Source organism: Pithys albifrons, chromosome 9 (assembly GCF_047495875.1).
Source record: "Pithys albifrons albifrons isolate INPA30051 chromosome 9, PitAlb_v1, whole genome shotgun sequence".
NCBI classification, from domain to species: domain Eukaryota; kingdom Metazoa; phylum Chordata; class Aves; order Passeriformes; family Thamnophilidae; genus Pithys; species Pithys albifrons.
The window spans coordinates 28,602,902-28,616,940 of NC_092466.1; the positions used below are offsets into that span (position 1 = coordinate 28,602,902).

Below are 14,039 nucleotides of genomic sequence, written 5' to 3' on the forward strand. Positions count from 1 at the left end.
CAATATTACAGGACAGGACTTTGTCAATGATACATGCTTTTATCTGCAAGATCTGAAGATGTTTGAATCTGAGTACAAGTTAGAAATTTTAATGTGCAAACAGTACCAGACAGAAGATTCTCCTGTTTAAAACAGAAGTCATTGGAATGAATAGTTTTGTAGAGGAACTTTTTTGTTTGAAGCATATACTAGTTAATTCTTTTTTTTTTTTCATGTTAAAAGGGGTAAAAGTTACTTAAATCTTATCATTATTTCATATGAAAGTGCCTTAGAGCCCAGTTCTGAATTACAGCATAATACCTTATTCAAACCTCCTCTGCTGGCTGGCTGGTTGATTTTCTTGCACTGAAATAAAAATACTGAATTCTGGTAGGTCACAATTAGGTAAAAACTGACTAAAGTGAGAAACTAAGTAGTTGGTATGCATACGTAATGCAAGTTAACTAGCAAAAATGAATCAAGAAGTAGAACCAAGAGAACATTTCTAATTCCATTTACACACATCTAAGATGACTGCCTACAGCTGAGGTCTCGATTAAAGAAGTTTACATTACTCAGATTTACATTTCCTTGGATTTTTAAAGCATGCTAAAATGCACATCTTTTCAGAATATTCATGTAGCAAAAACCAAAGATAAAAGAGTAATATGCACCAAAGGAATTCACTTTTACTATCTCCAAAGTTACTGTAATGTAAGTGGCAGCTGTATAAATCCTACCCACATCCTCACATGATGTCTGACAGCTTTTAATATACAGGTGTAAATCCCACTATACTACACGTGTTACAAAGGTATGTCCTCTGAAACTCATTTTAGCTCTAAGGCTAAATCTCATTAGAGAAAAAAATGAAATAAATCTAATAGAAATTACTTACAGAGCAAGTCAGTCATCAAATGTCCACCATGTTTTACTGACATCTGCTATGACATGGTGAGCTCCATCACATGAGTAAATGACATATTTTAATTTTCCTTTTGATGTCCTACTGCAGAAACTCTGTTAAAAGGACTTTAATTCACACTATTAAAAGAACCTCCATTTACTGTAACTATTATGAAGAGTTGTTTCGGTTTTAGTACAAGTTGTCAAAAACCTTTTTTAGTTTTAACCCTGGACTTGCTTTCTGAAAACAAATGACATTTTTGGGGCAGTTTTATTTTGCTAATTCTTTGCAAACATGAACAACGTACCTCAAAATAATAAAAAAAAAACCCAGCAAAAAAATATAAAAGCATATAAACCAGGTTACAGCTTTTCACACCACATTCTTAAATGAAGAATGTGTGTGCAGCATTTCCAAAGCTGCTTGGGGGGCTAAAGCAATGAAGCATTACCTTTGGAAGGAGGACGAGAAGGACTCTTGCACTACTGAGGCGGTGGCTGGTGGTGTCATCAGGCTGGCTGGGCTGGGAGTAGCAGGAGCAGGCTGAGGTGCTGAAGCAGGTGGGGCAGGAGCAGCAGAACTGGTACACACCGGGGCATGCTCAACAGGGGTACTAATTAGAGTTAAATTAAATAAAACAAGAAGCATCTTAAGAAGGCGCACATTTAAATGTAGAACAAAAAACTACTATGTTTGAACCTGCAAACATAGTAGCAGGCTGGGTTACTGAGGGAAAAGCACAATTATGCAAAGGAAAAAAAGACATTTGTTCAGCATTTTCCATTGTGCAGGTAAGACTGTAATGCAGTTTTGGTCCTGCATGACTGACATTGACCCCAGATGTTACTCAGCACTTTAGTCCTGCTCCCACTGCACCAGTGGTAGGAAATGTGGCAAGCTGGACTTGAATGGTTGCAAAGAGCCTGTCACAAATATTTTGAGCTCAGATAAATTTCATCCAGTATTTACTCCTGGAACTGAAGATAATGTTAGAGTAAACTTTTTGATTAGATGAACAAAAGCAATTTAATAAATATTGTCATGGTCCTGTATCAGCAGGTTTCCTGCAAATTCTGATAGTCTAGAAATCCAGTCAGCACAGTTTTGTGTTGGGTTCAATCAGTTTCATGCGACACAGGTGATGAAAAGATGTTTAAAAGGAGACCCCCCTTCATCTCTGACTTAAACTCACCTTACATTACTCACTGGCCAACCCAAAACCAGTAAGATGTGCTTTGAAACACAGAACAATATACAAAATACAAGGGCAGGATGTAGCATAAAATTTTACTACACTAGTTTTAAAACCACTTGGGTGATGAGCCTGAGTTGTTATCCTTGTGGCTCTCTTGTACTATTGTGGCACAGATAATATGGAACAAAGGAATATTAATGTTTCATTCATTTTTTCTTTATTTGACTGCAAATAAATTAATTGAAATGAATAATGATAATCTGTGTCTATTGTATCCTGTGGCCATTTTAGTAACCTATTGAACTACCAGTGCCTTTCATCACTTATTAACATACTTTAGCCTGAATTCCTCATCTCTTACAGACACACAAATGGGGCAAAGTTATCAGACAGTTTTGCAACATAGTTTAGTGCAAGTCATCCACTGCTAAGAAAAGAACCAATCTTTTGGGAGGTTCAGTTTATTGTCTTCCATTAGCTCGTACATGAAATGTAAAAAACAATATAAAATCATTGAAAACACTCAAGTTCTTTGATTACTCTTTCAATGAAGTTAATATCAACTTTTTTTTTTAAATTAGAGTATTACTGTATGTAGTTGTCTTGCCCACGAGCAGTGGCCTAAGAACATAATGGATATATTTGTACTTCTTTAGATCTAACCCCTAAGTATATTGCCACATCTCTGTGTTCTTACAAATTACTCCTATCAGGGTGATGGAATTCTGTGCTTCTCTTACACAAGATACAAAGAACGCCCAAAATACTTCTACCTAAGCACAGAAAGTACCAAATAACAAAGGAAAGTTTACAGTTCCACAACCATCTCTCAGCCAACCTTGGCACTCAAACATTCTCTCAGCATATTTTCCTTAGCAGATTTACCATCCGTTGTGCAAATTTTCTCTGTTTCAGCCATTCTATCTCATAGTTTCTTTTCCTTCTCTCAGCAGCACTGACTTGGCCAGTTATACTCCTTGGGACCTACAGTGAGTGCTTGGTACCAGAATTTGAGATACTCCTTGTTCTTCAAGGGTCTGTCCCATTTCCCCACCCTTCTCCTCTTCTTGTATGGTGCAGTTGTCTAAATGATATTGTCTTAATTGTTTTCTGTTTGACTAGCTGAAATGGAAACATGGTTGTTATACCCACAAATTTCAGAGTTCAATGCAACCCCCCAACAAATGCAGAAAATCAGTATTTTCTCCCTTATGAATTTCATCTGCAACTATATACATAATAAGTGAGTTCCTGAAAATACCCAGTTTGCAATTCTGGGTTTCAAAGCATTACACCAAGTTGTCCATCATAATATGCATTTGAAATTCAGATCAGTTTTTCCATCTTGATGCATTTTATGATGTAAGTTCTTTTAATTAACAAACAGACTGTAAATTACAAAGCCTGTGCAGCAGAGCAGCCGTACATTACCCATCACAGCTCTGGGTTACAGGAGAGTGTTACTGAGTTTCAATCCTTGCAGGATTTTTTTTCCCCTGTCAAACAGTAGGTACTGGAATTATCACATTAAAAGGTGTGGAGTCACAATTTAGTACTTACATATCTTTAATTTGGCAAACAGGAAAGAAGTGAAACTATGCTGTACATAAAAACAAACTCTTAAAACCAAACACAGATTAGGATTCCACCTGTTTTGTCTATTTGCACTGATGTCAAAGGGCATTTGCTACAGATTTCAAAAGATTCAAGACTTTCTACCTTGACGAATACAGTGAACTTACTTAATTGTAACAATCTCCAAAACATTAACCAAAATTCATTCTCAGTGATATATATTGAAAAGAAAGCAAAATAACCCTAAAGGACCCTTACATATGGACATGGACCTGTGTGGAAACAGATTTGAATGGAACAACGTATGTAAATAAAATAAATGCAAATATGCTGAAATACCTTTTAAAGTGTAAAGGAAATACAAGAAAAATTTATCTTGCATAGTGTTTGTAATTTTTATGTGATTAAAATGTTAGAGGCTTGATTGCCTTCCTTCATGGTAGAATATATAAATTAACAAAACAAGGAATTAAATAAATAAAAATGAAGCAGAGATCTTAAAAATCAGGGTGATTTGGTTACATAAATTATACGCAGTTGGTAACATTCTCAATACAGTTTTATATAAAGATCTCAAGACTAACTTGACTGGTTTTAGTTTAACAACTATTTAAAATAATTTTATTTAGATAGTCAAATAAAATAACCTAAACTTTATTAACCCCCTCAAGATTGCCTATTTTCTAGATTTTCAGTCGGTTTTTTTTTTAGTTCTTCAAGTGCAGCAGAATTTTAAGAACTGATAAATGTAAGTGCTGCTTTATAAAAGAGATCAGCTGTTGCAATGCCTTCATTATTATATGTGTCAGAGATATTTTTGTTTGGTTTTTAAATGCAATAATTCTGCAGACTATAAATGTTCACAGTACTTTCTGTTTTAAGTAAAATCAAAGGAAATTGAAAAAAATCAAACATCTTCATATTTGTGATAACAAACATAAAAGTAAGTTAGCTGGATGAATACAAACACACATCTCAGCTGGTTTTCACTCATGAAAAGGAACACAGATCAGTAAAGGTTAAGAGGATAATAATGGTTAACACCCATAATGAGAAAACACAGCAACAAATGCACTCTTAGATTTAAAAAAAATAAGTGCAGATTATGCTTATTTCTCTCAATAAAGTCCCAAGGTATGAGACTTTCTGTCTAAATAACAATGAAGTGGATTATTGAAGCAGTACTTAGTCTCCTTTATGTAAGGTATGAAGGTTTTTTTGTTTCTGATCCTCCAATGTATCATTTGTAAAAAATTGAAAATATAGGAAACAAAAATTAAAAAGTATAGAGAAAAAACTACCTCTTGTAGTAGCATTTGTAGGAAAAAAGTGCCAGAAAATATGTTTAGAGAAAATCCTAACATGGAAGAGTTTGGCATTTGAATATGGGAATTTTTGTAGAAATACAGAGAAAATAGAGAAGTATCAGCTGCTGCTTGTCTGCTGACGATACTTAATGACTGTTGTCTCAATATTTTATGTGTGATCCTTAAGAGAGCCACTGAAAATATAAACACCCACATGAACTAGAAGTTGCTGGAATTTGTAGAACTTGGACACCTTCCTTTTAGGCACTTGGCATTTCCATCTGAAGGAGTTAGAGGTTGTTATTCCCAAACCATTCCAAAGCTCCAAACCAGGTCAGTTATGCAGTTCCACATCACAGTGTACCTTTGGTTACTGGATGAAGTAAGAGGGACTTTCTGGCCAGCAGTGGTGGAGCTGGCCTCCCTCTGACTTGTACCCGCTCCAAGCCTCACAGAGCCCCTGGAGGCCACTGGCTTGGCACTGTCAGTGTTGGCATCCCTGGTGGGTGGTTTAGGAGGATGCCAAATACTGGAGGTCACACACTGGGGCGCATGCGCAGTAGCCGTAGGCCTGGGTGACAAAGATCACAAGGGGGTTGTGAATGAGGCATTTCCTAGGGAATGAGGTATTTGAGGAGGAGATGGAATTCCAGCCACAGTAGAAGCTGGAGATTATCAGGGTATTGCAGATGAAGTAATGACAAATCTTGATAGTTCATTAGTTTATTATGCTTAAGACCAGGAAAGGCTTGAAGAATTAAAAAGGTACCTTGTGTTAAATCTGGATACCAAAATAAGGCACATAGCAAGGCTGTGCTGATAACGGAGTTGGAAAAAACTATGGTATGACAAATCACACAAGATTAAGGCAATGCAGTATGGCACTAACACCAGTCATATATCGGAAATTGCTCCTGGTAAAATATAATAATAATTAAAAGTAAAGGAGATATCAGTGGAGCAGCTGCATAGTCCTGTACATGACTTTACACAAGTGAAAGTGCTGGTGAAAAGCTAACATGTGTTGCTTGCTTTATACACTTTAATTTATATACAGGAGTCAAGGTGCTTATTTTCTTCTATATTCATAATTAATTCAAAAATAAAAATCAATTTCCCCTAGTATTTCAAGTGGCAGTTGCCATTGCTTGTATCACTAGTAAAAAATAATACTTGCACTCAGATTTTAACTCTGTGCAACCTTTGTTAAAACATGAGCAGTAAAAGAAAAAAATATAACAAGTAGTTGCACATTCTGAGGCAGGAATCAATCATACAGAAGAAAGCAGTAAAAGAGAATTCTTTTTTGTGACAAACTAGTAAGAGGCATTTCTTTGCTCCATGAAACTCTTGGTCAGATTCACTCAAGAAGTACCTGTGTATCAGTACTTGTGTGGATTAGTACATGAACTAATAGAAAAAACTACATCTCTATATGGAACTGCAAAATGTGCCATCCTTTGGGAGAAAACTATTTGACATGAAAAGACTTACTTAGAAAGAGACTATATTTTGAGAATCAATCAAGATATGCAAGAATCTGACATATAAATGTTCTTAAAATACCAACAAGATAATCTTATTTAGATTTTAAAAATATCTTGAACAACCTTGTCAAAGCTTAAAATGGAAATGGTTCTCGAAACTCCATCACAAATTGACAATACTCCGTTTAAGGAATATTTGATAAAAACTTATTATTTTTCAGGTTTGTAAGATCTGAGAAACATGAACCCCACCTGTCCAGTGTCACAGTATTTCTTGAAGTTAATCAACTCACTTAGCTGAAGCCTCCACACTCATCACCTGTTCAAATAGTAATATGGGAAATTTGGAAAAAACTCTTAGTAGGAAGTAAGTGAAACACAGCAAACGTTACCTGTTTTCTGATGCTGCTGCAACATTTTCCTTGTCTCTGTGAAAGGAGGGATACAGTATGAATGAAGTAAATGCAATTGCCAGCAGTGGCAAGAAAATCCACTCAAAAACAACCAGGGAGAAAGAAAATGGGTTGAGGAGAAATGTTTGGTTGCAAAAAGCATCCTAGAGTGGTTGCTTATTAATATAATTGCGAGAAGTCTCTTCAGCTTTTCAGGTGAAACCCACCAAATGTACGAGTTTACTGTATGCTTCTTATCAGTTGCACACAACTTTGTTTCAATGATAAAGTAAAAGGAAAATTAACAGTTACAAATTGACATTGTATGTGTATGTGTAATTTCAGGAGTAGTTTTGACTTTAGTAAGTTCCCTTAAAAAATCAATAATATTCCAGCAGAACATACTTTGATGCCAAATCCAAGCAGTAAAAATAATCAGACTTGGGCAATCCTCAAGGATCTGGCATTTTAAGTGATAAGTAGTTAAATGGGTAACAAAGGCACACAGAAGAAGGACTTCTTATGCTTGGTATGATCTACAAATTCTCAGTTCTATTCAAGTATTATTCTTCTCAATGCAAATCAGATCAGAACCAATTCCTTCACTGACAATTCCTTCAATTAGCAATCATTCCTTCACTGAGGTGAGCAGTACATCAGCTTCAATTTCTCTGAGAGAACAGGGCTGTTACTCTGTGCACACGCTTACAAAAGTAACTGGTCAGTTTAAGTGCAAGCAATTGTGTATCTGTAAGAAGTTAAGACAAGTATTTTCATAAGGAATAGAATCTATTAACCTTAAACTCCTAAGTTTGGAATCCAGTTAGTTAAATAATTGAGATAGTATCAATATTTAGCACCTTAGTGGGTGGTTGCACCCTTCCCATTTGATGAATTGTGCTGAAATTTCAACAGGTTTAAAGTTGAAATACACAAAATGAGGACGTTTTTCTTGACTGGGAACTAAAATTACAAAACACAAAGCAAATGTCCTCATTCACCCAACTGAACCTTCTTTGTGAAGCATCCTTTGAAAAAGAGAAAATAAATACATGTATTTATATGGATTTGCTGGGCACCAATCATTAACTTACATTATGTTTGGAAGGCTATTTTTAAAATTTTCCCAATTATTAGTAGTATTGTACATATTTCTCTGTATTTGTGTACTTACAGATACATATATATGTACAGTCACATACTCTTTCCTTAGGTCAGTTCCAATAAAGTTATAAAATTGAATCCAGTTTAGATCAGCAAAGGTTTGGGCATAGGTGCTCTCTACAGATTTTTAAAATCTCTAACTAAAATGTAACATCTAAAATATATGAATCGAAGGCAGATTTTCAAACCCAGAAGTGGATCTGAAATGCCCCTCAGAAATGACTGCCTAAAAATGTTCCTGTGGTCGATATGAAAGAGCCTCTCTTAAAACCAGGTACCCCAATGAGATCAACCAGCTCACCACTCTGAAGCAATGAGGAACCAAACACTGTCTTTATGTAACCAAGTTGAGAGTTCATTGCAACGTCAGGTATAGGAAAGCCAGGATGAAACAAGGTAGAGGAGGATGGATTAGAGACTGTGTGGGAAGTGTTAGTACACCCAGAGCCACAGTCATGCGAGAATGTTAAAAACCACAGTCACAGCCTGAGAGAAATAAAGCATTGTTAATTTCCAGCATTACCAAATACTCTACAAGAAGTTACAGCCAAGACCACAAGGCAGGCAGTTGGGGGCAGACTGAAGCAGCGTTAAGCCTCTGTTGTTATTATTAATATCATCCAACCTTTTCTGCTCCACTAGCTGTGGCCACATTGAAGAAGGGGAAAAAAAAGTGACTTGACTTTGAGGTCAGGATTTTACAAAAGTTTTTTCCCCAAGTGTACAAAATAGGATGATGTCACATGATGATGGCAGGGGAGTTGTGAAGGTGAAAAAGAGAGAGAGAAGTATAGTAAAATATTTCCAGAGAATAAAGCAAAGGAAAAGGCAGAGAGTAAAGGGAAAGATGAGTTCAGAGGCACACAGTACTTCATGGTTTTGCTTCCAGGAACTATTTCTCTTCCCAGTCAACAGGCATAATGCCCATTTGGTCAACAGTAAGAAAGGTTCAAGATCAGTTGCGCCTCTTATTGGCAATACTTGCATTTTGAGGAACAGGCTATTGGATTTCTGACCTTTATAATCAAATACTTTTTCTAACTAAATGCAGAAATAATTTTACTCAAGAGTCAATTATATCCCTGGGGCAGACTCAGAAAGGTCAATGCCTTTGCCACATGAAACAATTTTGCTCACAATATTATGAGCAGTTTGTATCTCTGTGGCTACACAATCTGCTCCAATAACTGACAGTAGTGGACAATAGTTTTGAGCTATCTGAGGGAGATTTAAAATTAATGTCTGGGGATTTTTTGGTTGTTTTTTGTTGTTGTTGTTGTTTTATTTTTGTTGGGGTTTTTTTTGTTTTTTTTTTTTTTTTTTTTTTAATCTGCAACCCTTTTATTCCCCACTGAAATGGCTTTTGACAGAAGGGCCTTAGTCAATGACTGCTCTGAGAAAACAGTGCAGCTCCCACAGATTTCCTTCAATGTTGGACATACATCTCAAGCAAGAATTATTTATGCAATATACTGTCTTCCCAGTTACATGGTATATTATATACAGTGGAAATCATGAAATGTTTCCTTCTCATAAAAACCTGCTACATGATATGGTCACAGAGACAGAGTGAATGACAATATAGAAGTAGAGTCTTTCCCCCCACACACCAGCAAAAACTGGTGTAACAGAACACAAAACTCTTTTGCAAGCCAAGCTTGTGTGTGCTGCTGTTGGATCCTAAAAAGAGCCTGGAAAAACTTTGAAGATTTTTCCAATGAGTATATTAAATCTGAACTGTATGAACTGGACATTGGAATACTTTCCCATTCTACTTTGTTTTTGGAAACCAAATATAAAAGATTCCCAAACACAAACATGTAACAAGCAAGCCAAAATATGGAGGTTGTGCACCCTTCCATCTGCCTTCTCTTTAGGTAGTACCAGATGTGTATGAGGACCTGATGACATAAGAAACATGAGGCATCCCAAGAACCACATGGTCCTTCAACTACTTTCTTTCAGTTCTGAAGCAGTAAGTGAATACTGTAATTGAGATTTTTCTCTGTAGTCTCATAGAGCAAGACTCTTTTTTCTCATTTTACAAATAAGAAATTAAACTTAATAAAATTGTTCATGGTCAAAAAGAAAGTCCACAGCAGGGCAAAGACCTGAATCCCAGCTGAGTATTTAAGATATCAGCTCACCCTCTTTAATGACAGATTAGAGATTTGTTAATAAATATGTCTATTGAGTTTATCAGTATTTTCCTGTATTGGTTATCCAGTAGTCTTCTATAGAGCCTGACAGATATATACTGGCCTTTTTTAAAAGGGGAAATCAATGTACAGATTCTTAGGGTCTATATCTATTGAAATTAAAAATTCTGTTTTTCTAGTAGTATGGTGTGGATTGGTAGGATTTAAACTTACCATAGCTTTCACCCTAACATGTAGTTATACTTACATAAGCATATTTGCCTACAAATAAAATTTCCTTTTAAGAAGTAGAAGTTACAAAATAACTTTAAAAGAAATTCTTATAGAGTGTCTGCGAGTAAAGTTGTGTGAAAGTTATTCTGTAATTGCCTTTCAAACTTTTTTTGGTCTTAAAGGCATGAGACACTGACACTGTTGAAAACTGCACACTGAGCTAGACTAACTGGTGTTCTGATTCAATGAGGCTACTTCTACCTTTCTGTGTTTGCAGGTGAGAACTTTTCCATGGTCAGAGGACCATGGAACTATTGAGGATGTTTATCTTTTCCCCTCCCTACTATATTTTTGTTATTTTAACACAGACACTGTAAGACACACAAAGAAATCATAGGCAGTTAACTGGAGAGAACAGAAGACAATTATCATGCTGGTTTAGTTAAAACTTTAGCTTAGGATCAGGAGAAAGGGATAGAAGAGCTAGTCTCTCTTTTTCAGCCACTGTAGTTAAGAATGTCAGCAGCCCACGCCAAAACAGTTGCAATATATCCTACTAGTGTGTCTGCTTTCCAAAACAGGGAAATACATTTCTCCCAGAAGGTATCCTGGCTTGTGCAGACAGTGCCACAGAATGGGAAAAGCATTATCATAGATTCAGTGGAAAACAACCAGCAGCTCATTCTCAACAAGTAGTATGGAACTCAGTCAAAGCAGCTTACTAAAGTCAAAGCAAAATGAATGCGTTTTAGTGGCAGCTGCAGGTTTGCTGTTAAATGTAACAGCCACATAATAAAGGCAGCTGGGCACACAGCAGCATCAGTGCTGGGGAAAGGTAAGAGAACACTTTTCCAACATTTGCAGAGTGGTATTTGGCATGCAAGCACACATACTCCCATTTTAAATTTGATCACCAACTACTGCAAAATTCTGAGCATGTGTAGCAATTTGAGCTGGGACTTAATGCACGTGATTATTCTCTATCTTGGCCTTAAGTGTGCAACTGGATTTAACTGAATGATTTGCTCTTGCTTTTTATAGCCCCACTGGCAAGGTGCAGGTATCTGCCACCAGGCACTTCAGCATGGGATCTGGACTTTCAGTCTGTGTTTGTGACCATTACAGACAAAACCAGTGCACAACAGGTTTAGGTTTTGTATGCCAGAAAACAATTCCCCTTTAACTGAAATGTTCTTTCTCATTATGACTTCACTTTTCTCCAGGGAAGCTGAGAATAGAACAGGAACCCAGAGATCTCAATTTCAGCTGGTAGTTCTTTTAGACCTACTCTTTAGTTTGTGTGCATAGATAAGAAAATTCATACTTCCTCTACATGACATTATGCTAAGTTTGAGGCTGCCTTTGAATTACAGCAATGTGCCTGTGCTGTTCTGTTCCTTAAGTAACTAACTGGTATGAATTAGAACAGTTGTCATTCTCTCAGAATGTGCATTACATTTCATCTCAAACTCTCAGGGATTTTCTTACCTTCCCTCTCTCTCATTTGTAATCATTTAACATTCTGGGTCGGCTACAACAAATGCTTACATGGAAATGAACTATTAGGAAGTTATTAGTACTTAGGGTAATTTTGCTGACATTAATGCAATTTAGAAGCAGAATAAAAGGAAGCAGTGCCACTGCTATGCACCAGCACACCCTAAACAAGGCTCTGTGAGCCAGGCTGAGGATCCACAGACCACAAGTGAGTGCCTCTGAGTTACAACACTTGTTGGAAAGCCTGCTGTGTGTTAAAACTGCTTCTCCCTTGTTGGACTGAAGGCAATGCAAGGGACTAATCAGAGAGAAAGGCAACACCATGCACTTGTGTCTTGGTTAAACACCTGCATCAGCTGCAGGAGGCATGTGAGAATTTTAGAGGTTGCACAGTAGGAATGAAAGTTAATGGTAATTCCTGCTCATGCAAAAGTTACGTGGAGGACAGGCACATGCAGGACACTGAGATGGTAAAGACAAGATGTTACATATAGGTCAGTACACCCACTCCCAAAATTGAATCTTGAGCTTTAACAAGCTCTGTTATCTCATGCATTACTTTCTCTATGAACTATTTTGAGAAAAGCTTCCTGTTATTTTCTAATTGCATTTTGAATCCTCACTCTTTCAATTTTAAGTGGGTACATTCAAGTGGATGCACTGTACCCTACAGCCTTTGATCAACTTGTTCTACAGGGAACTGTCTTGAAAACAAGAAATTTATGATCTCTAAATAACCTTTTTCCCCCACACAGAACCTCCAGAAGTATTTTGAGGAAGAAAGACTTTATATTTGACTAATTTTCCCTTCTGATTTCACTCAGAATTCCATGGAGACAATGGAATTATTTCACTATGTCTATGCTTTCATTGCTCTTTAGGTGCTGATAGGCAAGCAGGGATCAGAATGTGTTAAGTTGATGTGCTTATTATCCTTTATTGCAGTTATGTTCCTTACGTGAGAAATCTACCTAGAGAAGTCTGTATTTTATTGGCTGCTGGGGAAAGATAGGGTATGTCTTTCAAAAGGGTTTTGGTAATCTGAGAGGCATATAAATATGAGAGTTTTGGCAACTGGGAGGTCAGCAGTGCTAATCACTGGAAATTTTGGCCAACCAAGAAAGGGAATCAAGGTACCTGAGCTTGTCTTGGTGAAGTCAGATGGCTTTGATAAGCAGCAATAGAACAAAGGGCTTGAGAGCAAATTTTAGTCAATTAATTTTCATGTATACTGCAGAAAGCTGTTAACTAAAGGGAAATGGATTAAAGGAAGCGATTATCTGGCAATACCATGCAACAAAATTCTCATTTTTTAAACTTTGCAGACTAAGATTTGTGTAAGTATCCAGGCATTTTCTGGTACCCATAACGATAGTCCCAGTCACTGAAACTCAGGGCAGACACTGCTAAAGAAGTCATAAAATCAACTTAATTCCTGTGGGAACCTGACTGCACAAGTGAAAAATTGATGTCACCTCATCTACCCCTGAGGAAGGATTCAAAAAGGCTCTGTGATATGCAAGAGTTGGACTTTGCAAAAGTGATAAAGCAGTCCCTCAAGTACTTATTCCTTGCTATAGAAGATACACTCCATCCAGCTGTGGATGATGAGACAGAAAGTGCAATGAATTGACCTCTGTATTTATTGCTTAGCAAAAACATCCTGCCCTTCCTGTGCAGGCAGCATGAGAAGAGGGTGACAAGGGAAAGAGCCACAGAACCTTTCTCCTTTTGTCATTTTGCCATGCAGGAAAGGAAGACAGGTCAAGTTCTCATACAGACACTCCTAAAGTCACACTCTAGCCATGTTCCATCAGCACACACCACATGCAGTCAGTAGTTCTGCTGCAGATTAAGCACTGCAGGAAGTGAGCAAGGCAGGGCAGCAGGATTCAGGAAACAGATTAGTTTAGATCAAACAGTCTTGTACCACAGCAGAAAATGAGCATGTCCCTGTGCCATAACCAGACAAGCAGATTTACCTGGAAGGCGTTTTGGTTTTGATTTTCTACTGGCATCAGCTTTGCTGTATCTTCATTAAGTGCTTATAAGACTATGCTTCACTGGCACTATTGGGAAGGGCAGGGGGTGAATATCACTACCCACATCCTGCATTTTACTTTATTTTTGGCATGGAGGTTATTTATAAGACAATATTGTCACT

At 37.0% G+C, this 14,039-nt stretch overlaps 1 protein-coding gene across 6 annotated transcripts in view; it reads right to left on the reverse strand.

Annotated features, from left to right (window-relative positions):
- The window catches only part of LDB3 (LIM domain binding 3), a 121,412-nt gene that overhangs the window by 25,666 nt on the left and 81,707 nt on the right, over nucleotides 1-14,039 (reverse strand). For 4 of the 6 annotated variants that reach the window (XM_071563394.1, XM_071563393.1, XM_071563392.1 and 1 more), the window contains 2 exons: nucleotides 6,843-6,878; nucleotides 1,338-1,499 (listed from right to left, as the gene is read on the reverse strand). The exons of 1 other annotated variant lie outside the window; for it this stretch is intronic. In XM_071563394.1, the coding sequence (XP_071419495.1) occupies nucleotides 1,338-1,499; nucleotides 6,843-6,878 (198 nt within the window). The remainder of the gene's footprint in view (nucleotides 1-1,337; nucleotides 1,500-6,842; nucleotides 6,879-14,039) is intronic. One more of the 6 variants, XM_071563391.1, reaches the window with a different exon arrangement.